At 39.0% G+C, this 27311-nt stretch overlaps 1 protein-coding gene across 3 annotated transcripts in view; it reads left to right on the top strand.

The window, feature by feature from the left end:
* Nucleotides 1-26959, top strand: part of UBE4B (ubiquitination factor E4B) — a gene marked incomplete at both ends in the record, with an annotated part of 34422 nt that extends 7463 nt beyond the window's left edge. The window contains 27 exons of one of the 3 annotated variants that reach the window (XM_079545429.1): nucleotides 1426-1561; nucleotides 2135-2222; nucleotides 4056-4200; nucleotides 4954-5182; nucleotides 5634-6041; nucleotides 6884-6997; nucleotides 10194-10335; nucleotides 10679-10779; nucleotides 11523-11637; nucleotides 12949-13032; nucleotides 14560-14616; nucleotides 14969-15085; nucleotides 15166-15264; nucleotides 15754-15867; nucleotides 16324-16522; nucleotides 16671-16809; nucleotides 18180-18279; nucleotides 18715-18842; nucleotides 19230-19328; nucleotides 20213-20448; nucleotides 21100-21226; nucleotides 21511-21655; nucleotides 22745-22879; nucleotides 23255-23446; nucleotides 25695-25869; nucleotides 26340-26486; nucleotides 26898-26959. In XM_079545429.1, coding sequence (XP_079401555.1) covers nucleotides 1426-1561; nucleotides 2135-2222; nucleotides 4056-4200; nucleotides 4954-5182; nucleotides 5634-6041; nucleotides 6884-6997; nucleotides 10194-10335; nucleotides 10679-10779; nucleotides 11523-11637; nucleotides 12949-13032; nucleotides 14560-14616; nucleotides 14969-15085; nucleotides 15166-15264; nucleotides 15754-15867; nucleotides 16324-16522; nucleotides 16671-16809; nucleotides 18180-18279; nucleotides 18715-18842; nucleotides 19230-19328; nucleotides 20213-20448; nucleotides 21100-21226; nucleotides 21511-21655; nucleotides 22745-22879; nucleotides 23255-23446; nucleotides 25695-25869; nucleotides 26340-26486; nucleotides 26898-26959 — 3833 coding nt within the window. The remainder of the gene's footprint in view (nucleotides 1-1425; nucleotides 1562-2134; nucleotides 2223-4055; nucleotides 4201-4953; nucleotides 5183-5633; nucleotides 6042-6883; nucleotides 6998-10193; nucleotides 10336-10678; nucleotides 10780-11522; nucleotides 11638-12948; nucleotides 13033-14559; nucleotides 14617-14968; nucleotides 15086-15165; nucleotides 15265-15753; nucleotides 15868-16323; nucleotides 16523-16670; nucleotides 16810-18179; nucleotides 18280-18714; nucleotides 18843-19229; nucleotides 19329-20212; nucleotides 20449-21099; nucleotides 21227-21510; nucleotides 21656-22744; nucleotides 22880-23254; nucleotides 23447-25694; nucleotides 25870-26339; nucleotides 26487-26897) is intronic. The other 2 variants (XM_079545430.1, XM_079545431.1) reach the window with 2 other exon arrangements.
* Between the last annotated feature and the right edge of the window lie 352 nt (nucleotides 26960-27311).

Genomic DNA, 27311 nt, shown 5'->3' with positions numbered 1-27311 from the left:
TTAGGAGTAGACTGCACTTAAGAGCCCTCTCCATTTAGATGGTTGGAGGACTCATTCAGCTTCCAGTGTTAACACAGCGCTTTTTCTGCATTGCTTGTAATTATACATGTCTTTCCTCATGCCTTTCTGGTCTGTAATGCTTCTCCAAAGAATCTTCATTGCCAAGCGAATCCATTACTTTGTATCTTAAAGCTCGTCAGCTGTTCTCCAAAGCCCTGTTTTGTATTGCTGTGCATTTGTTGGTGTTACACTTAATGGTGCGTGCTGCTGGGACTTGTTGGATGCTTATCTTGTTCTTGTGGAGAAGGAAAAATAGTGATAATTTCTTAGTAAACTGTGGGAGAATTTGTCTAATGGGACAACTGACAGTATTTGTATTATTATTATTATATTTTGTATTACAAATATTATTTGTGTTATATCCTCACTCAAGCTGACCCCATTGTGATGGTGCTGTTTGGGAAGGATTGACTTGCAGGAAAGCCGTGGCAATGTCTTAGGGTTGCACTCAAAGCAGTCGTAGGAGAGCTCAGTTGGCAACCAAGTTCAGCCCTTTGTCTTGCATGTAGGAAGACAAGGCTTCTGCAAGACAAGAGCTTGGAGAAAGCTGTAAGCAGCCTTTCTCAGATCAGAGATGGGACGAGAATATTACTTGGTTCTAGCAATAAAGATGAAAAAGAAGGAGTAGTGTCTGTACAGAGGCAGTTGTTGCTATGTGTTTGTAGCCTTCCTGCAGACTGTCTGGAATTGGGAACGTGGCAGTCATTTTTGCTGTTTAAAAAAAAAAAAATTAAAACTATATATTTTTTTTTAATGTTATTGATGCATTTGTTCAAAATGCTTCAGAATACCACTGCGAGCCGACTGGATCTTCCAGTGGTCTGCTTTGGATGTTCTGTGTGCGTTGCATTTTAGTGTATGGATTTGAAGCTCTCTTCTCAATTGATGAGACTGGAGAAGGGAGAAAGCATGCTGAGTGAAAGGGCCTAGTGTCCCTTTATCTTCTCTCTAGCTTCTTTCTGAGCACTGTTATAAATCCATGCTAATTGATTAACTTGGTGGAGTCAAATTTAAGTATTATTCAAATCTGACATCATTCACTTAGCTGTGCTGTATGCAGGCTTTAAAACCAAGTGGTTTTCTAGAGCTATTTATTATGAAATGAGTCTCTGAGCACTTAATGCAAAATTTGTTTTGTTCTCTGTGTTATGATACAGGTAAGCATTTCTATATTGCTACTGTAAAGAGTGGTTGGAAATACAATTCTCTGTAGTCAAATGTGATTTTTATTAGCATTTATTTCCTGTTACTAAGAATGCTTAACAGCAGGATTGAAAACCAGTATTTCCTCACCTTTTCCATCCGTGTAACTGTGTCGTGCATTCTCATCTCTGTGGTAATAACCTTGGTGGTGCCTTTTTTTAGGAGTAGCCCACCGAAGCCAGAGCAGCGAAGGAGTGAGTTCACTCAGCAGTTCTCCATCAAACAGCCTTGAAACACAATCTCAGTCTCTCTCTCGGTCTCAGAGCATGGATATTGATAGTGTCTCCTGTGAAAAAAGGTAAAAATTAAAATAAATGATGATGATGATGAAAAAATAGCATGTGTAAGCTTGCAAATACTGCACCTTGCTAATCATCAAAAGCATTAGACAAGAAAATAGTCTGCTCTTTCTCACCTCCAACCAAGTTAATGCAATAGTTTTAAATGCTTAAAAATGACATGCTGTTTAGACCATTGTAATTCTGTCTCTAGTCTGTCTTTCATGGTAACTCATGACCTAAAATGATGAAAGACAAAGCATCATCTTAGATGTTAAATGGTGAGCCTATCTGTTGGGAACGATCAAACTGCTCTATTTAAAAGAGTGTACATTATGGAACGTGATGGCTGTGTGGCTTGTATTGCCTGCTGAAGAAATCTAGTACTGTGTTTTCTGAATTCAGAAAAAATGTAATTTGAGAAGTATTTATCAACCTGTGACTTTTAATTGCTGTTTGTGTGTATGGCTGTTCCTATTGCACTGGCTTTTTCTTTGCTGCGTAAGATGACATTCCTTCTGTCAGCATCCTACAGAGGACATCTTACAGCATTCTGCAAGCTGATGGACGTTTCCTCTTCTTTCCACTTGCAGTATGTCCCAGGTAGATGTGGATTCAGGAATTGAGAACATGGAAGTGGATGAGAATGATCGCAGGGAGAAAAGAAGTCTGACTGATAAGGTTAGCTTGTTTACGTTGGCCTTTCTCTTCCAGATTACAGATGTAGTTTATTGTAATGTCGATTGTCAGAATTTCATGGCAAACCTCCTCAAATTAGGCAATTTGGCTCTAACTGTGCCAGTTGTTTTTTTCATACATTATCGTAGCATAGGCTTCTATTACGTGTTTATTATTATCATTATTATTAAACATTTTGTGTTTAATTTATGAAGATTTCATCTCTGACTATGTGAATTCTACCTTTTTTTTTTTACCTTACTGCATTTTTCCATGCTGACATGCTGTTACCCGAGTGCAGCTTTGCAGTCTGTGATGTTCCTTGGTTTTGCCATGTGTTCTCTTCTTTCTTAAAATGGACAACATTGGTTTTTGGAAAAGCTTCTTTACTAGAACTGTTTATGGCTAAGTATCCCAAAAAGTGAAACTGGAACAGGAACAAGGGTTTAGAATGGAGGGCTGATGTAGAATATTAGCTTGCAGTGAGTTCAGCAACCTCTGTTTTGAATGTTCTCTTTTAGAGGCTTTCAGATGTCATCTATGGAAAAACTTCTGCACTGAATTTCCTCATAAAAATTTATGGGAAGGAAAAAAAATCAGGACCTCTAATATCAGAGCTCTATTTGGAATTTCTCAGAAATAGGTTTATTAATGATTTTTGGAAACTGAAGAAAATGCTTTATTTGATACCCTACAAAAGTCATCTATTCGTGTCCGTGTTTACTTTTTTTAATATACAGTAAGCCTGAATAAATGCTTCTTAAGATACTTTTGAAGAATTTTGCTTATTACTTATATAGCTTTTAGAAGCATACTGAGTACTGCTTCGTACACTATGTATGCTGAAGTAATGCTGTGTAATAGGATTTTCTTCTTAATGTTATATGAAAATAAGAACATTTAGCTATTGAGGTTTAGACAGGAAGTAGAACTATTTTAAGTAGAAAGTGGAAGAAAGCAGATACAAGGCTTTAATTCATTTGTAAGATTGTCCTCTTTGTCATTTGATTTTAAGGTCCATGTGAAATAAAGCCCCAAAGAAATGGGACGTTGGGGTAGGGAAGTTTCTACAGTTCTTGCAGTGTTCTTTAGATGCCTTTTGTTTATTCCCAATCTGTCAGTAGAAGGCTCTGCTGGGAGAAGCCTGGCTTCACGCCATCCAGCAATAACCCTGCTGCAGAATCCTCTCCAGTCAACTCTTAGCTGTAAAGCAGGCAGCTGGACAGCTTGCATTGTGCTGCTGTGAAATAAACAGCTTGGAATCGAGGACAGTCTTCAGTGGGGGGGACTCAGTGGAAAGTAAAGTAAAGCTCTGCCAACTTGGCTCGTTTCCTTGTAGCTTTTTGATGTCTCCAAATACATAAGTGAATAGGAGACAGTGTAGACCTTACCTACGAGCAAAAATTTTTCTGTTGCCTGGTTATCTGCATTGGAAATGGTATCAGTAATAAAGCCTTCTCTGCAGAAGTAAGTTTGAGAGGTAGAATTACATGAAAGTCTGTACAGTAGCAGTAGAGTAATGAAGTCAAATAAGAATGTGTTGATGACTCAGCATCTATGGTTTGTGAAATGGTTTGAATAAAAGCATCTGAAAAGGTGCTGATAGTTGCTGCAAATCTCTGTGCAGTCAAGGTTTACCATTGCGATGATGTGATGTCCAATTAAGGGAAAAAACTTCTCTGTGTTGCCCATTTTTGTCAACCTACATTTTATTCTTCCCCACTTCTAACAAGCTGTTTAAAGAAGACCTGTGTGTGATACATTTGTGACTTGACCAGTGTAGTTAAAACTAATGCAAATAAGTTGATTTTATTTTATTTTTTCCCCCTAACGGAGGAACCTCTGTCTGGGTCTGAGGTATCCGAGGAGCAAGCTTTACAGCTGGTCTGTAAAATCTTCAGAGTCTCTTGGAAGGACCGAGACAGAGATGTTATCTTCCTGAATTCTCTCTCTGCTCAGTTTAAGCAGAACCCAAAAGAAGGTAGGAATCGGAGCTGTTAGCACTGTTTGAGGTGGTTTCACTTGGGTGGCACATTCTTTAGCTTTTCGTCTCTTTGCTTGATTTCAGTGTTAAGAAAAAAGTTCATCTGATGCCAACAGTTGTAAGCAGGAAATGGGATACCCAGAAAGGATCATGGCAAAGATTGGTCATATTTTTTGGTCTAAGCAATCATTGCAATCTCGCTGGTTATTTCTTCTGTTGTCACACCAACACGATGACACTGCAGTGTTGCTGGATCTTTTCAGAAAGCTTTTACTCACTTAATGGGTTATCATAATCAACATTTAATGGTCCGTGTGATAAGCTAAGAATTTCAGGCTATATTGTATAATGTTACATTTTACCAGTTATAGATTCCAATTTTTTTTCTTATCTGGGCACAGGTGGCTTTGTGTGCATTCCTCTTTCACAGCATGTCTTGCCCAAAGCAGAAGTAGAGTGGGAAAATATGAGAGGTTGACAAGACAGTGAATAGGAGCAACATCAGGTCACCTATGATCTTTGGTACTTTCCACAAGAGTTATAATTATATGTAGTTGTATCTTCACAACCTAGTTAATACAGACAACAGTAGTTGTAAGCTTCAGTTGCTTTTGCTAAGAGAAGCACTTGGTTCATGCGTGCAAATTACTGTCCTTCTTAGTTGAAATCTCTTGATATTTACATCTCTGACTAATGTGTAGTTGAAGGCAGCAAACAGGAGTACTAAATCACTTCTTTTATTCCTAACAGTGTTTTCGGATTTTAAGGACTTGATCGGACAGATCCTGATGGAAGTGCTGATGATGTCTACCCAGTCAAGGGATGAAAACCCGTTTGCCAGTCTGACAGCTACATCACAGCCAATTGCTGCGACTGCCCGGTCTCCTGACAGAAGCCTGATTTTAAACACGGGCTCCAACCCAGGAACCAGCCCTATGTTCTGTAATGTGGGCTCCTTTGGTTCCAGTTCATTATCCAGGTGACTTCTAACTGAATATTGATCTCACTTGAATATTGATTCGTAGACTTAGAGAGGCATAAAAATATCCCAAGAGCAATAAGTAGAATAGATTTTAGAAGATTTTTGTTGTTTTCCTTGTGAATGTCCCTGCAGTCTCACCCTTTTTGGTTATATTGCCATGTCTAGAAGCATATTTGACAGGATAAAGCCGTGTAGCTGTTCCTTCTGAGAAGTATCCCTAATTTACATCAGCAGAAGCTGAGGCTCTTAATGTGTGAATTGCAACATAGTTTTATTTAGTTTTAATAAAATGGATTAATGTGTGTGAGCTGCAGAACCAGAACTGAAGAGTCATTTGAAGGGGAAGGGCATCTGCTGCTCATTTTATCTTTTTCACCCTTTTTCTTCATATCCTAAATGATTGCTTTTTTTTTTTTTTTTTTTTCTTTTTCCCCTGTAACTGGTTTAGTCTCTATGGGACTAGTCCAGCTCCTACTACCAATTTCACAAGCTATGTACCAATGACTGGTTCATCTCTTACCCCACCAGCCAGTTCAGTTGCCACCACATCTGTGCCTTCCATTACTGTCAGCTCTCACCTCACAACAACCAGCCCTTCTTGGACCCAGCCTTCCTCTGCGAGGTACCGGCCATATACTGTTGCCCATTCTGGAGGCTTTTCAGCTTCTTCTACCCCGCGTTCCTTGAATATTTCCATCCCAGCTAGTTCAAGTCCTCCAGTCATGGCTGCTAGCCCTCCAGCCGTGCTGCTCACTGCACCCAGACAGAGACCCACCACCATGGGTCCGCCTTTGTTTACTGCTTCACCCAGTACCTTGCGCAGGCGTTCATCTTTACTGAACAGGATTCCTTCTAGGTATTTCACAAGAACAAAAGAGTTTTAATGTGTGCTGTGCAGGGTGTGGCATGATCGTGCAGTTTGGAACAGCTCGTGTTTGTGCTGAGCTTACCCTACTCACGTGGAGTTGATTCTGTTTCATTTTGTGCTAATACTTTGTCTTGCTAACATGCACTCGTTGCCAAAAATCCGTAAGCTGTCTCTGTGAGCATTTGAGGAGTAACGCAGTTACTTTAAGGGTAACAATATTGTATCTATTTCCTGCTCATTTTACATCCACCCCATTTAAACTATTATGATTCTATGATAAGCTATTAGCTTTCTGTTCATCTGCTTCTACTGGACAGTAAACCAAGCAGACATCCTGCTCTGAAATCAGTTTTCTCAGTAGGACTGTAGCTGATTTGCTGAAAGCTGTTAAATGCTGGACTGCGTTAGGTTTGATTCCCTAGTGCATATATTTAAATTACAAATTAGTCTGTTTCTGTAGGGTAGGCCAAGTACTACTGCATTCTGTCTCTGGCTGCTCCTAGAGTCTCTGTTCGCTGCAGGAGGGATAACTGAACAGGCAGGGTTTTGGAGCCACTGCTGAACAGTTGTAGCTTAGAACAAATTTTGCTTCTATAAGATCTTCAAAATTATTTTTACATTTATTGGTTGTGAATGTATGGTGTGAATATGTGAATAACTCATAGTGTCATGGAGCATGGTAGTATTGTCTTAGTTTTTACTAATGTGAGCTGCCTGGCTGCATGCTTAGAGAAGACAGTTTTGGTAGACTTAAAAGAAAAGCTGTTTGTTCTTTCCTTTTGGTGTAAAGAAAAACAATCTGATGGCCTTTTTCATTTCTGTTGTGGTAGTATATACGACAACCCTTTCTCCCTCCTCTTCCTTGGCGTTTCTGATGTGTCTGAGGACAGTAGTGACGAAGAAAATGAAGATGATGATTTTTCTTGTGTCCAGTTTGGGTCCAGGTATTGGAGCAAGAGAATGTAACTTGCATGTCTGGTTGTGTAGGAACTAACAGTATGAGTAGTGCCAAGTGTTTGTCAAAGTAACTTGGGAAATGAGTAGAGCCAAGCAGGTGACCAGGGTTGTTTGTACGAAGGTATATAAACACATGTAATGAATGCTAGTTAGTCAGCTTGCCTTTTTTTTTTCCCTTTGAAGAGATGACTGGGATTAAGGAAATGTTAATCATGCTGCCTTTTAAGTTTAATGAGCACAGTTTCTGAAATGTTGTTTGAGCTGAACTCCTCATTGACTGTGTGTGAGTAGGAGGGGTGCTATTTACCCATGGTTGTAATTTTAAAACCAGTGGTACATCATGTTGCATATTCTCCTATAAAAATCTGGAACATGAGGATATTGGTTAAAATGTAATGGCAGAGAGCCAGCTGATGCTAAGGGAGTTGTTCTGCTGTCGATTGCTCGGCAGCTGAGATCTCTCCTCTATCTGATAAAGAAAACACCTGAAAGTTGGAGCTCCTGGGGACTGTGGCTGTTTGTGGTGGGTTGCAGGGTGTTCTGCTGTAAAACAGAGGCTTGGGAGTCATAGAGCAAAAGCCTTCCACTTGTATGACTCTGAGATAGGTGGAAACAAACTGAGGGTTATTCCTCGTTCTGTTTGGAGGCTGCAAAAAAAACAACTAACACAGCCTGCAGGACACCAGGCATGCCAAGGAAAGCAAAGCTTTTGGAGACGTGAACAGGGTAGGATCTTTAGTTTTACCTCCCATTGCTGAGTGTGCCTGCAATGTCTTGTCTGATGTTGAATGTTTTCCCATTAAATATAAGGTTTTGGTGTGGGAAAAAAGGGCAGCCCTCCTTCAGGACAGTTTGTCATATCCAAGTGGTTTGTGTTCTTTGTTGATGAAAACGTTTCTTTTCTTTGCCCTTTAAAATCTGACGCTTCATCTTCATTGCATGCACAGCAACTTCTGAGGAAATGCCTGATTCTTTTGGATCAACTCAAATTGGAGAAAGGGGATCTATTTTGTGCAAAACCATGTATTTCAGGAAAACTTTCTGAAAAATGATACTTCTGTAGTCTTGCTAGTAGCCAGAACGTTTCCTCTGAACATTCCGGTTCCTGATTATGACGGGTAGTGATTTGGAGATGCCCTCTGGCACATTGTCTTGTTCTAATAGGCAGAGCCAGTGGCAGTTTCCTAATGTCTAAGGGCAGCACAGTCTGAGTTATAAGCTCTACGTGCATGGTAACAACTGGGAGGGAAGGACTGCTTGCAGGCTTTCAATCCTTTGTGAAGTATTTTAGTTAAAGCAGAACTGAAGGAAAAGCTGATTGCTTGAACCTTTTAATATTAGACCAGGTCTAGACTTTAGGAATTATTCTGGGATGTCGGGGAATGCCCTAAAAGACTTGGTATGAGATAATGTTCCCCTCCAGTGTTTGTCTGTGGTTATTCCTGTGGCATGTTGGGATGCTACAGCTAAAATTGGTTAACTAGAATACCTTCTGCTGGCATCTCCTTTTTTTCCTTTCCATCTGATTTCAGATGAGAGAACTTGGTAACAAAGGTTTATGCTTTGTTTGCGTGCATACTTGGAATTTGGGTTTGTTTTTAGCCACTGTTTTTTTTAATCTCTTCAATGTTAGCAGTTTTATCTTAATATTAGATTGAGTTGCACGGCCTTTGGTAGGGATTTCTGCGGCTGCTGTGCTTCTGGAATCTTGGTTTCTTTATTATGTCCTGGCATTCTACAGACAGCAATAAGATGTTAAGTTATGAACACAGTGACTGTACAATTATGCAACAGCTTGCAGACTGAAAATAGCAAGGCATTCAGTGTGTGTGTGGAGGATGTATGAGGTCTGCATTGGAATAACTTCAATTACTGCTGCAGTGAAATCATTAACAGAATGACTAATTATAGAAATAGTAGTTCTAATATAAATTGCTGTTCTTAAAAGAGAATCTTAAACGCTGGATGTGAGAAGTCAGGTCTAGAAGAAGCAATAAAAAATGGAGGTATGGTTTCATGGTAACCCAGTACTACCTCATTAGAGATACATTTTACAAGGGTTACTGTTAATTGCAGAACTGAAAACAATTCTCTCTGCAAAAGAAACTTGTTACCAGAGTTTTTGTTAGCTCAGCTGCCAAATGCTTATCAAGTGATAACCTTTGTGTGATTTATTGATTGGACTGTAAAGCTTGCGCAGTAGCTTTGTACAGCTTGATTATTACAGCATAAATTATTTTACAGCGTATAGGAAGTTACACTTTGTAGTCTGAATGTTTTTTTTGAAAGCTGCATATAGGAAGAAATACTGTTATTTTCTCAGTTCAAGGTCTTGGATTTGTAAAGGGGTCTTCATTTAAATCCACCTTGATTTTGCACCAACTTTCTTCAGTGAAGAACAGTAGCAGACCATCCACATGCTTTTTTCTTTGTGGGTTTAGTTTCATGTTTACAATACTGCTGTTTTAATCTTTTCCCCTGTAGCTGCATTGCTTACCAACATGGCATATCTTACTATAAGGGAATCAAAATGAACTGAGTTGAAATTAAACAATCTCAGATGTGGAAATGATAAATGAAACAGTTGCTTGGATACGTAGCCTCCTGTTTTTGATTCTCCTCCCTTGGAATACATAACATGATTATCTGTAGCTCTCATGTGTAAGCCAAGGTCTCATCTTTGTGGTTGGAGGCTTTTACATTCTTTTGGCAAGTTTGAGAGTTGGTGGAGGTTCGTAACTTCTTGAATGTTGTAGACAGAGACCATAGGAGCTGTGCAGAGATTGCATCACTGCATGGAAGTACTGTGATGTTCCAGGGGTTATAGCACTGCTGACATCAAGTGTGATATAAAGGCTGTTCACTTCCAGTGCTGCTGTGTGATAAAAAGATTGATTCCCATTAAGTTTTTGTGCCTTATTGCCACTCTGATGCCTTGTTCATTTAACAGACTAATTGATTCTTTGGTCGTGTTACAGTGCAGCTGACTTTTTTTTGAGTTGGACAACCCGAAAGGGAGAGCTCACAGAAATGGTCTTAACTGTTGAGAAGGCTGTGTGCCTGTTGGAATGGAGTCCTCAGAGAACTGACAGGTGGTCAGGAGCTCGTGAGTTACTTGGTTGTGCAACACTAAAGAGCTGGACCTTACGCTCTCTTTCTTTTTTCTGTGTGTGTGTTTTAAAGTGTGGGAGGCTCTGGCAGCTCAAGTGTTTGCGATTCCTGCAGTGACCACTTCACCATTGAAAACTGTAAGGAGACAGAGATGCTGAACTACCTCATCGAGTGTTTTGACCGGGTTGGAATAGAGGAGAGAAAAGCACCAAAGGTACATTTAAGAACATCATTTTTGAGCTTTCTATATGTTTTACATACCTAAAACAGGCAGAGCTAGAAGTTACTTTTCCTCTTTGGGGAGCAGCCTTCTGCTGCATTTTATTGGCATTTATTCCATGTAAAGCATACTCCTGTGAGAGGGTTCTGTATTTTGCTGTAAGCTTTTGCTTGTAAGGAAAAAGGAACATACAGCTCTTTATGTATGGTCTGAAAGATTTTTAGCTGTAATCCTGCTAATCCTTGCATATTATATCCATACTGCACAAATGGAGAAATTGATCATATTTCCTGTTCTGTCTCTGAATTTTGTGTTAAAATGACTTTAATTTTGTCAGATGTGTAGCCAGCCGACAGTGAGTCAGTTACTGAGCAACATACGATCGCAGTGCATTTCGCATGCTGCTTTGGTGCTCCAGGGATCCTTAACGCAACCAAGGTAAATACAGCTGATGGTGAACAGGAAAGTTAGATTGTTCTCTTTTGAGATTTATCTTTTTCTTCTGAAGATTAGGTAATTAAACTGAAGATCAGTTTTTGGAGCAGGATGCATGTATGTGCCTGAGGAATCATTTATTGCTTTACCACTGGATAGTGTTGTTCCCTCTAATACCTTCATGGAGAGAAGTTTAAGTTACTCTGGGTTTGCTTTCAGATGCTTCTACTATCTCGAAAGCTGCACCAGTTATCCTTTGTGTTTGAGACTAGTTCTGTCTTTACATGAACCAATGTTGATGGTGGAGTAGTTTTATGTATGTAATAAAGAAAAGAAGATACTTCTTCAGAAACTTAGAGAGCAGTTAAAAGCAATGACTGCATCAATTCAGAAAACACTAACTTTAGGTTCTTAATGCTAGTCCAACAACAAAAAATGTTGTTCTTTCACTAGTTGAGCATAACAAAGGGTCCTTTCATGAGAGAGGAGTAAAGGGAGAACCAATTACTACACTGAAGCCATTATTTTCTTCCAGCCTCATTAAATGAAAGTGTGATGTTGGCAGCAGCATCTGCTTCAGAATAATCTCTGCACAAGTAACTACAGAAAGCAAGGCTGGTTACTTCTGAAAGGAGCAGGTGTCCACATACTGACGATCTGCTTTCTGGCACATCTTCAAATGTGCTGGCTTGGATGTTTTTCCCTCATATAATCAATAGCTTTGGATTTCTTTTGCACAAATAAAGGTCACTGCAGCAGCAGTCTTTGCTGGTACCATATATGCTGTGTAGGAATCTCCCATTTGGCTTCATCCAAGAACTGGTGAGAACAACTTACCAAGATGAAGAGGTGTTCAAACAGGTATGAGATTAATTAAGAAAAAAAAGAAATAAGTGGAATTGTAGGATCTTAACTACTTGCCATATCCAGGGGGTGCATTTTCAACCGTTTATTCTGCATCTCACAGTTCTAGATCTGTTATTTCAAGGCCTAACAAACTGTTAAACAAGTATAGTTGTTTTTTTTTTTAAACTCATTTATAATGTTATGAGAAGATTGACTTTCTGTGATTCTAGTTATTAAAAATGTATTTGTTAATAAGCAGCACACGCTTATGTAGATGTTGAAGTGTGCTGACTCAGAGCATGTGTGCATGCAGTGCTGATCTATATTACAGGGTTAATCTTGAGTTTTTATCTTTTTGTTTTAATACAAAAACATTAAAAATATGCAAGCCACCACAATTCAGTAATTATTATTATTATTATTATTTTAATATCTTGAATAGTTTGCATATAGGGTTCTTAGAACATTTTATAAATTATTGGCCTTTTCCAGAGGACTGAAAAGCAGAAGCTTATCCTGTGTGTCAGGGTAGTACTCTGAGGTGATGCAAATTTGTAACTTATACATTTAATAATTAAGACACAAAATTAGCACGCTTCTGGTCCGTATAACATTAAAGCAAGAGGTCACAAGGATTGTAACAATCTTTCATAGTAGTACTGGGCAACTCAGCTATAAAGATATTTACATACTTTTAGACTTTTAGAGTAGCATTTGATTTCTCATATTTTGAAAAAAAGTTATTATCTAAAACACTGTTACTACCTTTTTGTGGGGGAGCAGTTGTCAGAGTGGTGTGACTGGGGCTTAGGGCTGGGCATCATTACTTTGGTTAGTAGCTCCCTTCATGTTTCCTCTTTTAACATTCCATTACTCCTGCTTGGTATCTTTACTCTTGCCACAATTAAAATTTCCCAGCACAAAACCAACTTGGTACATGGCAGATTGAAAATCTGAGCAGCGTGATTTCCTCAAGCATACAGGCAAACCGGTAATTGTCCCGTGGGCTGCCAACCCATTGGAGACCTTGATGGTGCTTCTGCGTTTGTTCATGTGCATAATTAACATGCAATTCAGGGATCTTATTTCAGAGCTTTAAGCAAAACAGTTGGCTGAAAGGTGGGTATTTTTAGCATTGATACCCTTATGCATTCAGGCATTGAAATGTCACTTGACATTGACCTAACTAATAGAAATTCAGAGAGAAGGTCTTTATTTTTTCCGTTGTGTGCTTGCAGTATCTGAAGAGTGAGCGTGCATTTCATGCAGTTGCTTGGTCATTAGGATTATTTTTAAATTATTTTATTTATTTGTTTGTTTTTACAGATCTTTATCCCAATCCTGCAAGGCCTGGCTACAGCTTCCAAAGAGTGCTCCCTTGATAGTGACAATTTTAAGTACCCCCTTATGGTAAGGACTGTTCTTTTCTAGAAGATTTGCTTCATGATTACTGGTAATAGGCAAATTCTATGCAAGCTAATGTACTTTGCCATTTTTGGACTGTGTTTGGTTAATTTCAAACTTCATGCTGGAAGTTATGTGAGTGGAATGCCCGTAACACCTACATTTAAGGCACAGCAGACTTTGTGTAATGGACTATTAAAATATTTATCTGAGTTGCTTTATGTAAAACAAATCGAATGTAGGGATTTGGTCATGCATGCCAGTTAAACACAGTGGATGCTAAACTGCAAATTTAAGTCTGGGAAAGAAGGAATAATATCCATACCAATATTTGTTGCTCTTATGGCAAGTTAAAATCTATTGCATTAGAATGAACATTATATGAATTGATGGCTGTGTGCTGTAGGAAAATACTGTAATATTCCCTGGCTGAAAAGTTTTGTTGTTGTTTCTTTTAAGTGCATATTTTAGTTCCTAGATTTTTCCCTCCTGCTGCTTCTATTGACAAAACAAATCTTTTGAACACCATGCTTGACCACAGAAGAGCAAGCTAAATGCTTGACTAAACTAAGCGTTGTCAGCTGCCACATTCAGATCTTAAGATCTTCAGTGAATCATGCCAAAAGAAGGCTGTTCTTCATATCTTGGGTTTCATTTGTACCTGGGGAAATAAACTTGCCTGGGATGTGTGCTGGAAATCAAACAAAGTGACTGGAGCACTTCTGCAAAACAGCCATCTTCTCGTGTTCGATTTTCCTGTTGTTCTGGTATTTGCTGCTCAGTCACTTAAATTACAAACTGTTGCAAATTCATCAGGAGGAGGAGGAACTATTTGAAAAAAAAATTCAATTTTGATAATCCTTAGTTGCACGGTGTTCACCAAAAGGTTGGAATAGTAGTGACAAGCTGTGGTGTAATTGAAGTATGACAACATGTAACTGGAGAAGTGGGATATGTGAAAGCCTACAGTATTCTTGTGTTTTCAAAATTGTCTGTTATAACTACTTTCTTTTTTCTGTGCTGCAGTGTAAAGTGAGTTAGAGATCTGGGATAGGATTCTTTGTTTCTGGCTACTGTGTTCATCTGACATTTTTCCACTCTGACTCAAAAGACAAAGGCCTTGCTGTATGTATAGTACAATTGCTCTATTTATTATTGTTACTGACTTTTATGTGGCAGTTCAGGAGTCCAGCAAAGACATTGTTATGTTCTGATCAAGCAAATAATTTGCACAGCTAATTTTGAAACAAGTGCAATAACTTATTATGGTGTGAGACATTAGCTTTTTTGAGACAGATGGAAACAGATGTAAAAACTAAGTAGGGGAGCAGGGTGTGCTCTAGTATTTTTTGGACCTCTTCACCATTTGATGGAATTTTTTCCACTGGTTAAGGGAAAAAAGGTTTGATTTATTTTATTTTTTTTTACTATTTTTTTTCCAGCTGTTTATTATGTTCAGCTTATTATTCTTAAGTAAACTGTCTGCAAATTATACACAAATAATCTTTTTTTTTTTTTGCAATTTTCTTATAGGCATTATGTGAACTTTGTGAAATCAAGTTTGGAAAAACACACCCCATGTGCAGTTTGGTAAGTGGATCTAAACTGATTTTTCTAAGTAAAACTTACTCTGTTGATTAATGTGTTCCATGTTGATAATTTATAATTCTAAAGAAGAGCTGCTGTGATGGCTAATGCTCAGTGCTAGCTTAAAGTAGTCTCGTAATGGGAGTCCTTTCTCCCTGAGAATATAGAAGGGCTGTTATGAAGGTGACTTAGATTTCTGAAATACCAAGGAGATGTTTCCATTTAGATCACAGCATGACTGAATTTTGAAGAATTGAGGGTGTGTGGTAAAACACTGTGAGGTGACAGTGCAGGTAAAGGAGTATGGCTGACATGGCAGCTTTATGATCAGTTTGCTGTTTCTCATATTTTCTAGGTTGTCTCTTTGCCCTTGTGGCTGCCTAAATCTTTAAGCACAGGTGCAGGAAGAGAGCTGCAGAGACTTTCCTATCTTGGAGCCTTCTTCAGTCTTTCTGTCTTTGCTGAAGATGACGTAAGTGTCCTAGAAGGATGCTGACAGAATGGTTTGTTCTTAGTGCTTGATATGTTCAGCAATATTCGTTCCACTTTCAGAACAAAGTTGTTGAGAAGTACTTCTCAGGACCTGCCATCACTCTTGAAAACACCCGAGTTGTTAGCCAGTCCTTGCAGCATTACCTGGAACTAGCGAGGGTAAGTGTCCTTGTATTTAAAGAACTGCAAAAATATTGTGGGTTTTTTTTTTTTTTTTTTGCCTTAACAAAAATTAATAATATCACCTAAAAAAATCCAGATTTTGTATTCAACAATAAATCTTTCAGGATATGGCTGAAGGTAATTAGGTAAAAAGGTTGGTGAGTGCTGCAAGCCTGTCTCGGAGGTTGTAAGCCAGTTCAGACTGTATTAGAACACTTAGTCTCGGATCGTAGTTAATGTTAGAGGATGAGTTAAGAAATAAACCACCAAACTACTGTATTAGTTGTTTGTGCTGCACTGGTCTTACATATGCATCTTTTTGTAACTATTGTCATAGCTTATGTTTCCATACAATCCTGACAAATAAGATTGTAGCAGTAGTTGTTGAGAGTGGAATTTGTTTCTGTAAAAATATAGAAACAGAAAGCAGGAACATGATGGTGAGAAGTATGTGCAACCTAACAGAACTTTTCCTTGGAATTGCAGCAAGAGCTGTTCAAGATTCTGCATAGTATTTTACTGAATGGTGAAACTCGAGAGGCAGCTCTCAGTTACATGGCAGCTGTTGTCAATGCCAACATGAAAAAGGCACAAATGCAGGTAAATAAAGGCAACGCTCTTTTTGTGATTTATGGATCTTATTAGTGGGTAAATAACAGGAGGAGGCTGCTTCAGTATCTTCAATACAGAAGAATTTTGATTTTTGTACTGTGATGGCAGGAGATCAAGCCATCAGTCATCGAAGTAGGTTTCCCATTTCTGAAATGATTCTATGGTATCTACTTGATCAATTTGTGTTGTTTACTATCTTAGAATTGCCATGTCCTGATGGTAATGAGAATGACTGTTTGAATGTGAACCATAGAGAAAGATAATTCATGAAGTGACTAAATGACCTTCTGGCTGTCAAGAGGGCCTTCTTACAGATCCAAGTCCTCCCTCACTTCTTTTTCTTTAACTTCTTGCTTTGTTTATGTTGAATACTGTTCAAGCAGCAGAAAATATCTTTATACTTCTAAGTTTAGATCTTTAACTATTTGCTTTCTTATTCTGCAGACAGATGATCGTTTGGTGTCTACAGATGGTTTTATGCTCAACTTCCTATGGGTACTGCAGCAACTAAGTATGAAGATCAAGCTGGAAACGGTTGATCCCATGTACATATTTCATCCCAGGTGTCGTATTGACCTCCCAACAGATGAGACAAGAGTGAAAGCAACAATGGAGGATGTTACAGCCTGGATTGCTGAGCTTTGTGAGTACTGTATTAATAGAGCACTATGATACTGTCTACTCATATTTGCTTTAAAAAAAAGTTGAGTTTAAGGTCTTGCCCCTCTTTACGGCAGTTCATATTTTTAATTCATTCACTTGTACTGTTGATTTGTTTACTCGTTTTGTAGACAGGGATCCGTCTCCGTTTTCCGATCCGAAATTCCCAACTGAATGTTTCTTCTTAACCCTGCATGCCCATCATCTCTCCATCCTGCCAAGCTGCCGTCGGTACATACGCAGACTGCGAGCCATCAGGGAACTCAACAGGTTAGAAGCTGTTCTTTCGTAGTACGTGTGAGATGCACTGCTGCTCCTGCAATGTCTTCATCTCACCGCAGTGGCAGGTCCTGCAAACTTGATGGAAATTATGATGACAATTTGAGTAAAGCTGTTGCTGAGTAGAAATCTTAACTGTTTGCTAATCTGATGCTTTTGACAGTTACAGATTGCTTACATTAAGAGACTGTGGCTTGCATCAGGAGTTCAAATAATAGTGGCAGGGAGGTTATTACTTACCCAAGGCAGCTCAAACTGGTGAGAAGACCATTCTATTTAAGAGAATTGAATTGATCTTTAAAGCGCTTTAGAATTTATGACAAAACTTTGCTTGTTAATCTGGGGCGTGGTTGATGGTGTGTAGACATCAATGTTCTGAGCTCTTTAGCATATTGCATGGAAATTTACATATTTGATAAAGGAATGCAGGTAGATGACTTACAATTCTGGACACAATACTGTATTAGCCGTGCTTGTGCAGTGTTTCGTGTTCCAGAAGATGCATGTGGTGTTCCCATGGCTTTTGGGGGAGGGAGTGACTAATTGTACAGTCTGTAAAAAGGCTTCAGCAGTGAATTCTCAGTGCTGCCCATGTGCCTGTATTTTAGCACATGGTTTACCATTCTACAAATTATAAATAGTTAAAGTTAAGATGTTGACAGGAAGATACTGCTGTTTTCCATTTTTCCTGGGGTAAAGCCAAACAGACTTTTATATTTGCTCAACCTCGAAGAATACTCTGTTAAAATTAGAACAGATTTTTGGATCATCAGTATTTTCCATTGTTTATAGTTGCACTCACTGCATTTTGGTAAATGTTCCTTGGCAATAATACCATGTGTTCATCACAGGATTTTTGGATTGGATTCACAGTGATTTCATTTTTTGTTTTAAAAGCACACTCAGGCCAAGACACTGAGAAGCTGCAGAAAGCAGGGCAGGAAGAGTCAGTGTACTTTAAAGAAAAAAATATTTTCAAATAAACAGGCTGAATTGGTTGTAAATAAGCTACACATTTGGCTTGAAAAAGGAATTACTTCTTTGCCTTATTTAGAATTGTTGAGAATGCTGCCTATGCAGCAGTCTCCATGGGGTGCTGCAGTGTTGAAGAGCTCTTGAAGGCATGTACGTTGGAGCTAGTTTATATGGGATATTTGAATGCACACTGCAGATGTTCTATCTGCATTTGCAAAAGCAATTTATTTGTCTTGTGCTGATGAGTAACTTCTATAAAGATAATTAGCTTTCCCCCCCACTTTTCTCAATCTTTCCTCTCTCTTTAGCTAAGTAGATTAATGCCTTGCAGATGGCAATAGGTAGCCCCTCTGTCACGATAACCAAACACTGTGTATGGTTTTCAGGACTGTTGAAGATCTGAAAAACAATGAAAGTCAATGGAAGGATTCTCCTCTGGCTACCAGACACAGAGAGATGCTAAAACGTTGCAAGACGCAGCTTAAGGTTTGTGAGGGGTTTGGGTTGAAACTAAATATCTTTGTTAATCTGGCTGTGTTTAGTTTTTTTCTGAATGTTTCAGTGCAGCTTTCTATTGAAGTTTCTTGAAATGGATACTTTTGAATCTGTGCACTAAGGGAGCTTGTTAAAGTGCATTGTGACTGCATTCATTTAGTGTGTGATACTACATAACGTTAATTGTGACTTAAAACTCCAAATAATACCAAGATTAATTCAGACCTTATTCCTGAGCAATAAGGCAACAGTATAATATTGTGATTTGTTTAGGGGTAGCTGTGTGCACAGTCCATGCATGGTGATAGAACTCTAGGCCTCTGTACACTTGCCATAATGCACAAATACTTTGGTTAGATAGGATAAGATTGGCCATGTTATTATGTTGTCCTGCCTTGGATTAATTTTTGTTTGCGCCTTCTGCAGAAACTGGTGAGGTGCAAGGCTTGTGCAGATGCTGGTTTGCTGGATGAGAACTTTCTCAGGAGATGTCTGAATTTCTATGGCATGGTGATCCAGCTGATGCTTCGCATCCTCGACCCCGCCTATCCCAAGTGAGCATTGGGGTTGTCTGTGTAAATCGTATCAAAGATGTGGTAGATTATTTACTGAATTATCTACTGTAATTCAGCAGTTCTATTTTATGATGTTTAGTCTTTATGTTCTTATGTAAATGTTCCTTTGGTTGTTTTTGTCAGTGATATGCACTCGTATTGAGTGTCTTATTTGTAGTTTAAGGTTTAACTGGAGGATGTGGGGTGTTGGGGAAGCAGCCCACAGATGTGTTTAGTGGATCTGAAGCATTGGCACTGACCTTCTAAAAAATCTGTCACATCTTTTATAATGTCTTATTATAGGTGAACTGCATAGGAGAGCTCATATTGCTTTGTACTTAGCCCAGGAGTTTCACTGTCCTTTCTGTTGTATCTTTTACTCTGCAGCATAAAACTGCCTTTAACGCTTGAAGTTCCGAAGGTATTTGCAGCATTGCCAGAGTTTTACGTGGAAGATGTTGCTGAATTTTTATTTTTTATTGTACAGTGAGTAAAAGTTATTTCTAAAGAAAGTCTGTTCTACCCTTTACCCGTGGCAGGGAGTGTCCACATGAATAACTTAGGGTGTGAATGTAGTTTGCTAGCTATTTTGTAGTTGTCATGCTGTTTAATAACTTGTAAGATTATGGTGGTGGCAGGAATTATTGCAGATATAATGCCTAGCTGACATATAAGGCCTAGCTGACCTCCTCTTAACCTAAATTATTCCATAATATTGATCTGCTTTCTCAGGTAAGCAAGCTCAGACATTTTCTCTTTCAGTTTTGCCCTGAAGGATTTTCTTAATGATTTGGATCTTCAGACCATTTAATTTTATGATAGGGTTAATTATCACTAGATTACTTTTTTTTTAAAAAAAAAAAAAAAAAAAGGCTTAACTAGTACAAAACTGCCTCTATTACAGGGATTAAATGCATTTGTTTAATTGTAGCTGTTCAGACACGCATGGATACTATTTGGATGTAATCCTGGAGTTCTGAAGCTGATTACTTTCTTCCTGATAACGTGCCTTAAAATTCAGACTGTACTGTGGTGCGTGAGGAGGAGAGGAGTGGTTGCTTTTGCTTTCCTGAGGTGCTGCTGTAGCAGTACTCCATAGCAAATTTGCTATTTTGTGCAGCAGATGATTTGTTCACGTTTCAGAAGAGAATGTTTGGAACTGGGGCAAAAATCCAGCTGCTAGTGGACAGCTGGCAAGACTTTTTGGAAGGGTAATAATGTCATGTCTATAGAGAAGGGCAGGAAGATGTGATAAAAATGACTTAAGCTTTTCCTGTTGTTAATGAGATAACTGGAAGTGTATGGTAAACATTGTTTGGAATACAGGGCTGGGTTTTTTCATTTTGTTTTCCTTATCTCTAATTTTTCAGATATGCTCCTCAGGTGCTTTATGAGCCCTGTACTCAGGACATAGTGATGTTCCTTGTTGTGATGCTGTGCAACCAGAACTACATCCGAAATCCTTATTTAGTAGCCAAGCTGGTGGAGGTGATGTTCATGACCAATCCAGCTGTTCAGCCCCGAACACAGAAGTTCTTTGAAATGATTGAGAATCATCCTCTCTCCACTAAACTGTTAGTTCCCTCCTTAATGAAATTTTACACAGGTAAGCAATTCACTGATGTGACTGTACAGTAAGTATTGTAAGGCAAAAAGCAGTGTTAGGTGTTGAGACCTCTTAAGCAAACAAAAAATCAAAGTCAAGATAGCCCTTGGATCTTGGACAGGCATAGTTTAGTTGCTCAGCAGTCAGGAGTCCTTCCACAGGCTGCTGTGCATTGACAACTTTAGCACTGTGTCTTGATGTGGTTACAGCTTGTGTGGTATTTAGATTCCAAACTGGAAAGCTGCTTTGTTTTCTAAGGGAGTATTGGGATTTACAACTGATTTTGCAAATCCTGTGGATTTGTATGCTTTGCATTGCTAGAAAGAACTGCTTTTGCTGCAACGTTTCCAGAGTTTGTTATTACTTAAATTTTGGGGCATGGAACAGAATGGAGTTGAATACAACAGCAGGTGTGTTTCCTGACTCTTTTCTTCAGAATTCAGTTTGGTTCTTAATTGGGAAGTGGACAGTGATCCTGTAGGTAGATGTTAAGGTGGAAGTTTCTGAACAGAAATTTAATTTTCTCTCTTAGAGCTTGGTGTTTGAAGGTCATCACATTGGAAGAGATGTAGTGTGTTGCACGATAGTCATTGTGGGAGGCTTATTTTCAGTTCTAGGATCTTGTGTTCTAGATCCAGTTTTCTTTTTCAGATGTTGAGCATACTGGAGCAACTAGTGAATTCTATGACAAGTTTACGATCCGCTACCACATCAGCACCATTTTCAAAAGCCTTTGGCAGAATATAGCTCACCATGGTACATTTATGGAAGAGTTCAAGTGAGTAAGAAATTGTGTATGGTGCTGCTTACTGTCATGAGAACTGCTGAGGAGGCCATTGCCATTGGGAATGGGTGATGCCACTTGCCATTGTGTTTTAAATGACAGCGCTTCCACTAGAACTGGTGTTTCTAAACGCTGAGCTCTGGACACCACGATCAACTTGGCTTGGGGAATGGGGTCATTGCTCAGAATATACAGTGCAGCAGGTGTGTTGCTGGGGTTGCAGTCTGCTCTGCACACCCATCTGCCCTGCAGTGATAACTGTGTTTCAATGTTTTCAGCTCTGGGAAGCAGTTTGTGCGCTACATCAACATGCTGATAAATGACACAACTTTCTTGCTGGATGAGAGTCTGGAATCCCTAAAACGTATCCATGAAGTGCAAGAGGAGATGAAGAATAAAGAACAATGGGACCTGCTGCCCAGGGTGAACAGAGCTGTTTTTCAAAGTGCCCTTTACTTCTTTTTAATTTTTTAATACAAGACCATTGTTTTTTTGTTTTTTATAAATAAGAGGCAGCATCAAAGAGCTGCTTGTGAGAAGCAGTTCAGAATGCTTTTTCTTGCTGCCAGTATGGCTGTGGTCACTCTGGATGACATTCTGCAAAAAAACCAAACCAAAACAAAAAAAAATCCTTCTGCATAGTTTTATTGTGGTTAGCAAACAGTCCTATATGAAGTGCAAACAGTAAAAAGTTTTAAATTGATGTGCACTTAAAAACCTACTTGGAGAAATTAGGACTTAAATGTTTTTGAGGGAGGTTTTGGAATTTGCTCGCAAGTTGAATTGACTACAAGAAAATGATGCTTTTATTTTTTAATGCATTGATCCTGTGTAGCTTTGCCACAGACTATTGAAGTACTGCAGCTCAGATTTTAGCCTGATTAAACAATAATCGCGTGTGTTGACTCACTGATGTCAGGTATTTCTATTTTAAGGTTATCGATTTAAAAGAAAATGTAAAGATCTTGTTTGTTAAATTTATTCTGGTTTGTTCTTGTGAAGCCTTTGTTCCTGTCGGTGCCAGCTAGCGAGGTAAAGCCATTACTGTAGAGACAAAATGAGCTGGTACATGATCTACAGATTGTTCCAGTGTGATGCGTTTACTTACGGTGGTACACAAACTAGGAAGAACCTTTCTTGGCTCAGAATTCAAGCTCTCTTCATGTATTGGCATTTGGATGGAAGGGAAACGTAACCCGGTTTTGTAGTTGTGAGGAGTGGTTCTGGGATGTAAGCAGACTTACAAAACTTGGACTTCTGTAATAGCACTGATACTCATCTTTAGTGTTGCAGAATTCTGAAGAGTTAGTGCAGCCTTTTCTCTAGTAATAGGTAAAAAAAAAAAAAGTAAGCTGTGTCTCAAGTTAAAAATGTATCATGTTGATTTGAATTGCAGTGTGTTCTTCTGCCTGCATAGATCGTGTTAGCAATTAAGATTTTGATTCTTGATTGGTGATGAGGAAGGAAATTCTATGAACTTCACCTTGTAACCACTGAATATTTATTTTCTAGGATCAGCAGCAGGCTCGGCAGTCGCAGCTGGCTCAGGATGAGCGTGTCTCTCGTTCATATCTTGCCCTGGCCACAGAAACTGTTGATATGTTCCATATCCTTACCAAGCAGGTTCAAAAGCCTTTTCTCAGACCTGTAAGTCCTACTCAGATTTAACTTAGTACCTACTTTCTCTAACAGCTCTTCTCTTGGGAAATGTCTTGGAAATGTTTGGTGGCCCTTTGTCTCCCTTCTCTTCTTTCTCCAACTCCAACCCTATTGAAATCTATTTGCTCTTGAAGTTAGTTGTTACTTGAGTCACTGAGGTGGTGTGATCCTTCTAGACAAGAGCTGTTTGCATTACTTGTATGTTTTTATGGAGAGTGTGCCTAAAGAAAAGACACTTTGTGCAAGCCTACAAAATGATAATTATATTGGTTAATAATTCCTGATCTGGCTGTATACAAATCTGGTGATAATCTGTGTTATTACTACCTTTGTGCTATGGTCTGTTTTACTTTGCTCTCGTAGGAACTTGGACCACGATTGGCTGCTATGTTGAACTTTAACTTGCAGCAACTCTGCGGCCCGAAGTGCCGTGACCTAAAAGTTGAAAACCCTGAGAAATATGGGTTTGAACCAAAGAAGCTGTTGGACCAGCTGACTGATATTTATCTACAGCTAGATTGTGCTCGTTTTGCTAAAGCAATTGCTGATGATCAGGTGAGCTCCAAAAAGATAAGGGGGTTTGGGTGACAGCATTGTGCCCAAACAGGGCTTTGCAGAATACTCTAGAAGAGTTTCATTTTACTTGCATGCTGCTACCCGGTTTCTATCGTATGTGTTGGCAATTTATTTTCTTTGCAAATCATCTCTGTATTCTCTCTGCCCTTGGTATATTTTGGTATATTTTCAAGTGGTTTTGAAAAGGAACGGAGCTACAAGCTTCCATAGCACTGCACACAGGAAAATTCCCGAGCATTAGTTGCTGATAAGCTGCAGCCCCATTGTAAAGCAGCAGAAGTACCCAGCCTTGACTTTGCAAGTGGGGAAACTGAAGTGAATGTGTTCTGACTGCCCCTTCTGCTTCCTCACTAAGGACACACACAAAGGTAGAGCTGATGCTGAGAGCAAAAGCCCTTTTCTAACAATCCAAAATTCATTCATAGACTAAGTTTCCAAATCATATACCCACTTTTTATGAAGGGCCACTTAATTATTCAAGTGGGAGCAGTGACTATTTGGAAATTTTGAGGAAAAATCCAACTGGTGAACTGCTACTGCCATTTAAAGTAAAGTTTAGTAAACAGATAGAAAACTGCTTGATCATGGTAGCAGCTCTCAAAAGTATTTTGATGAGTCTCCCATTGCAAATCTCAGCACGTGTTAGCAGGAATCTGAAAACATTGACGAAGCCTGGCTTATTGCCAGAGTTCTGTTCTCTGTGAGCTACTGAAGAGTTGGAGTGGGCACCATGTCCTAAGTAGAGAATGGTATTTCTTGGAGTCAGGTAGCATAATTTCCTTTCCCAAAGAAAGCAGAAACCTGTGAGTTCCACTGCATTACATTTTATCATCAAACTCAGCCTTGCACTGCAGTGTGAATAACAATCTTTATTAAAGGAACATTGTCTAGACTATTAAAAGGCAATCAGAACATGAACTTGTGAAGTTAAAAGCAAGTGGTGCTGTAGAACGTAAGCAGCTTCCTATTTTATTTTTTTGCCTATTTTATTTTTTTAGTTACTTAGTGAGATGAAAGCAATGTTTCAGTCGAATCCACAGGATGTGCAGTTGTTTCTCTGTGTTTTGTACTACATAGCTGTGAGGCTGGGAGCAGCAGGCAGTTCCTGCAGAGTGCTGTGTGCTGCACCAGCTGGAAAGCAAGTGTTTGGTGCTTGAGAGAGTCGTCTTACTAGTTTGGCAGCAGGGTTGTTTTTCATGTTAGGAGGAACTGGTGCTATTTTTTTTTTTTTAAATATTGCATTGTGCATTATCAGAGAACTTGAGAGATCATCAGTATGTAACAAACTGCATGGTATCAGTTAGCATATTTGTTGTAGGATGTATTTCACTATTCAATTATACCACGGATGGGCTGTGTAATCACATTTTTAGCTGTTGTTTTCAAGCGAAGTTGAGGCTTCATTTTTTTTCCAAGTATGTGAATGTAAATCAAGGGATACAGAGCCATGCCTTTACCAGTATGTGTCAGTTGAGTTGTTTCCTACCATGTGGGAGAGAATACCAACCACAACAAAAGACTTAAATGCACTGCTTCTGCTCTGTGTGGCAGACAACTCCAGGGTCTGAATTTGTTTCTTTTTGAGAATAATAAACACTGCAGCTTTCAGGGGAGAGATGTATATAAAATATGTAACCTGTGCTCCTTGAATGTTCAACCCTGAAAGCTGTGGCATCACTCTTTTTTTTGACTTTGGAATTCTCTTAACAGCCAGGTTGAAGTGGGATGTTAATGATCCTGAAGATCCCCAAGAGGTGCTGAGAGGCTGATGGAAAGAGCAGCTCTTTTGCTGCCTTCATCTACGATGGTTGGAGAATTAGGGTTTAAAAAAAGCTTTTATGCAATATTTTTGACCAAGACTGGTGAGGTCAAGAATGTGGATAGTTGTTACAAGACAGATATTTAATCTAAGGAACAGTGCTAATAATTATAGTCAGCCTCTCTGAATGCCTGAACCATTTTGATTAGTTGGTATTGTCTTCTAATGTGTTTTTTTTCTACCAAACAGTTCTACAGTAGTAATGACCAGTACAAAAGCACAAGTGTAACCCAAAGCTGATATTTTTGTGCTAGATGAAGTGTTCTGTACATTATGATTTTCAGTCTCGCATAACTTGAGGTTTTATTGATCCCTTCTTAAGTTTTTAAAAAGCATTAAAAAGTCTGTAGAATTTCTGCGGCACATTAGGATACTGCAGCTCAGCAAAGTTTTATGCTTTGCTTGTAGAGGTCCTACAGCAAAGAGCTCTTTGAGGAGGTCATATCAAAGATGAGAAAGGCTGGAATCAAATCAACCATAGCAATAGAAAAATTCAAACTTCTGGCAGAGAAAGTGGAGGAGATTGTTGCCAAGAATGCCCGTGCAGAAATTGATTACAGCGATGCGCCGGATGAATTCAGAGGCAAGTTGATTTCTCTAAATACTGAATTGTTAGGTCAACACAGATTTGTTTTGTTACTTTGTTTTAAGTATGATTATGTATTAGTAGAGACTGTGTTTATAGAGGCTTACATCCTTCTCCATTTCAATTAAATTAGCCAACTAATAGAGACAAAAGGAGGTTTTTTTTTGTTTGTTTCCCTGGAACTGCGTTGTCCAATCCAAGCCTTATCTTCACTGCATGTGATTTAAAACAGTAAGGAAAAAACAATCTGAAATATGGTGAAAGTGGCTAACGCTTAACCTTCGTACTGTTTTTTCCTATCTGTACTGGGGCTAAATCCACTGCTCATTTTAACTTGCTGCTGCTTTTACCTATTTTCTGTAACTTCAGCAGTATAGCCGATTGGAGGCTGAGTATCAGTTCTGTGCGGTAGGTCTGTGTTCAGGTGAAGCTTTCTGTTGTTTTCAATGCGATGGCTGTGTCCTCAGATCCACTCATGGACACTCTGATGACTGATCCCGTGAGGTTGCCATCTGGAACCATTATGGACAGGTCAATCATCCTGAGGCATCTGCTGAATTCTTCCACTGATCCCTTCAATCGTCAGACGCTGACAGAAAATATGCTGGAACCAGGTATCCTTGCTTCTAAGTTGGTGATGGACCTGTTGATGTGGGGAAGCAACACATGTGCATTTTCTGCTTCATATAATATCAGAAGATAGCATCGAGGCCTCAGTAGAACTGTCAGTTCTTGAATTTCAGCTTGCATGGAATACTTAATTCCTTATTTCTCCTTTTTCTGAAAATAAAATTGAACCACCCTTGAGTTCATAACTACTGGGCTAATGGATATTGTTATGTTAGGTAAATGGGTAATTCATTTACTTAAAGCTGTGTAGAAAATCCATTGATAGAAGAAAATAGTAGATACTCCTGATTGGGTTTCTAGAAAAAGACTTGCTATTAGTCATAAGAAGCAGCATTACTAAATGATTGAACTACCAAGTTAATTATTTTTTTTTTTCCTCTTCTTTACCTTATTAGTGCCAGAACTTAAAGAGCAAATCCAAGCCTGGATGAGAGACAAGCAGAATGCTGACCATTAAGAGTTCCCTTGCAGTGCACGCCAATACCAGTGGGAAGAGCAGGGCGTGGGCTGTGGGCTGACACTGGGCAGTTACACTTGGAAAGCTGCTGATGGGATTAGCACGCCCACTGGCATAACTTGCTGTAGCGACCAGAAGCATGTGGACAAGAAGAAAAGCAGCTTAAATCTTGTACATATATTTAAGTGATAACGATGGTCAATAACACGGAGGACAAATTAGGAAGTTGCTTATGTTACAAAACTGTCCTTCAGTATGTCACGTTTTGGAGTTTTTACAGCTGAATTATTTTAGCAATGATGAATGGATCAGGGCAGCATCCCTTCAACCTTATTTTTTACAGCCGGATATC

This window comes from Tetrao urogallus (assembly GCF_951394365.1).
Source record: "Tetrao urogallus genome assembly, chromosome: 21".
Lineage (NCBI taxonomy): Eukaryota > Metazoa > Chordata > Aves > Galliformes > Phasianidae > Tetrao > Tetrao urogallus.
This window is presented reverse-complemented; position numbering and strand designations above follow the sequence as displayed.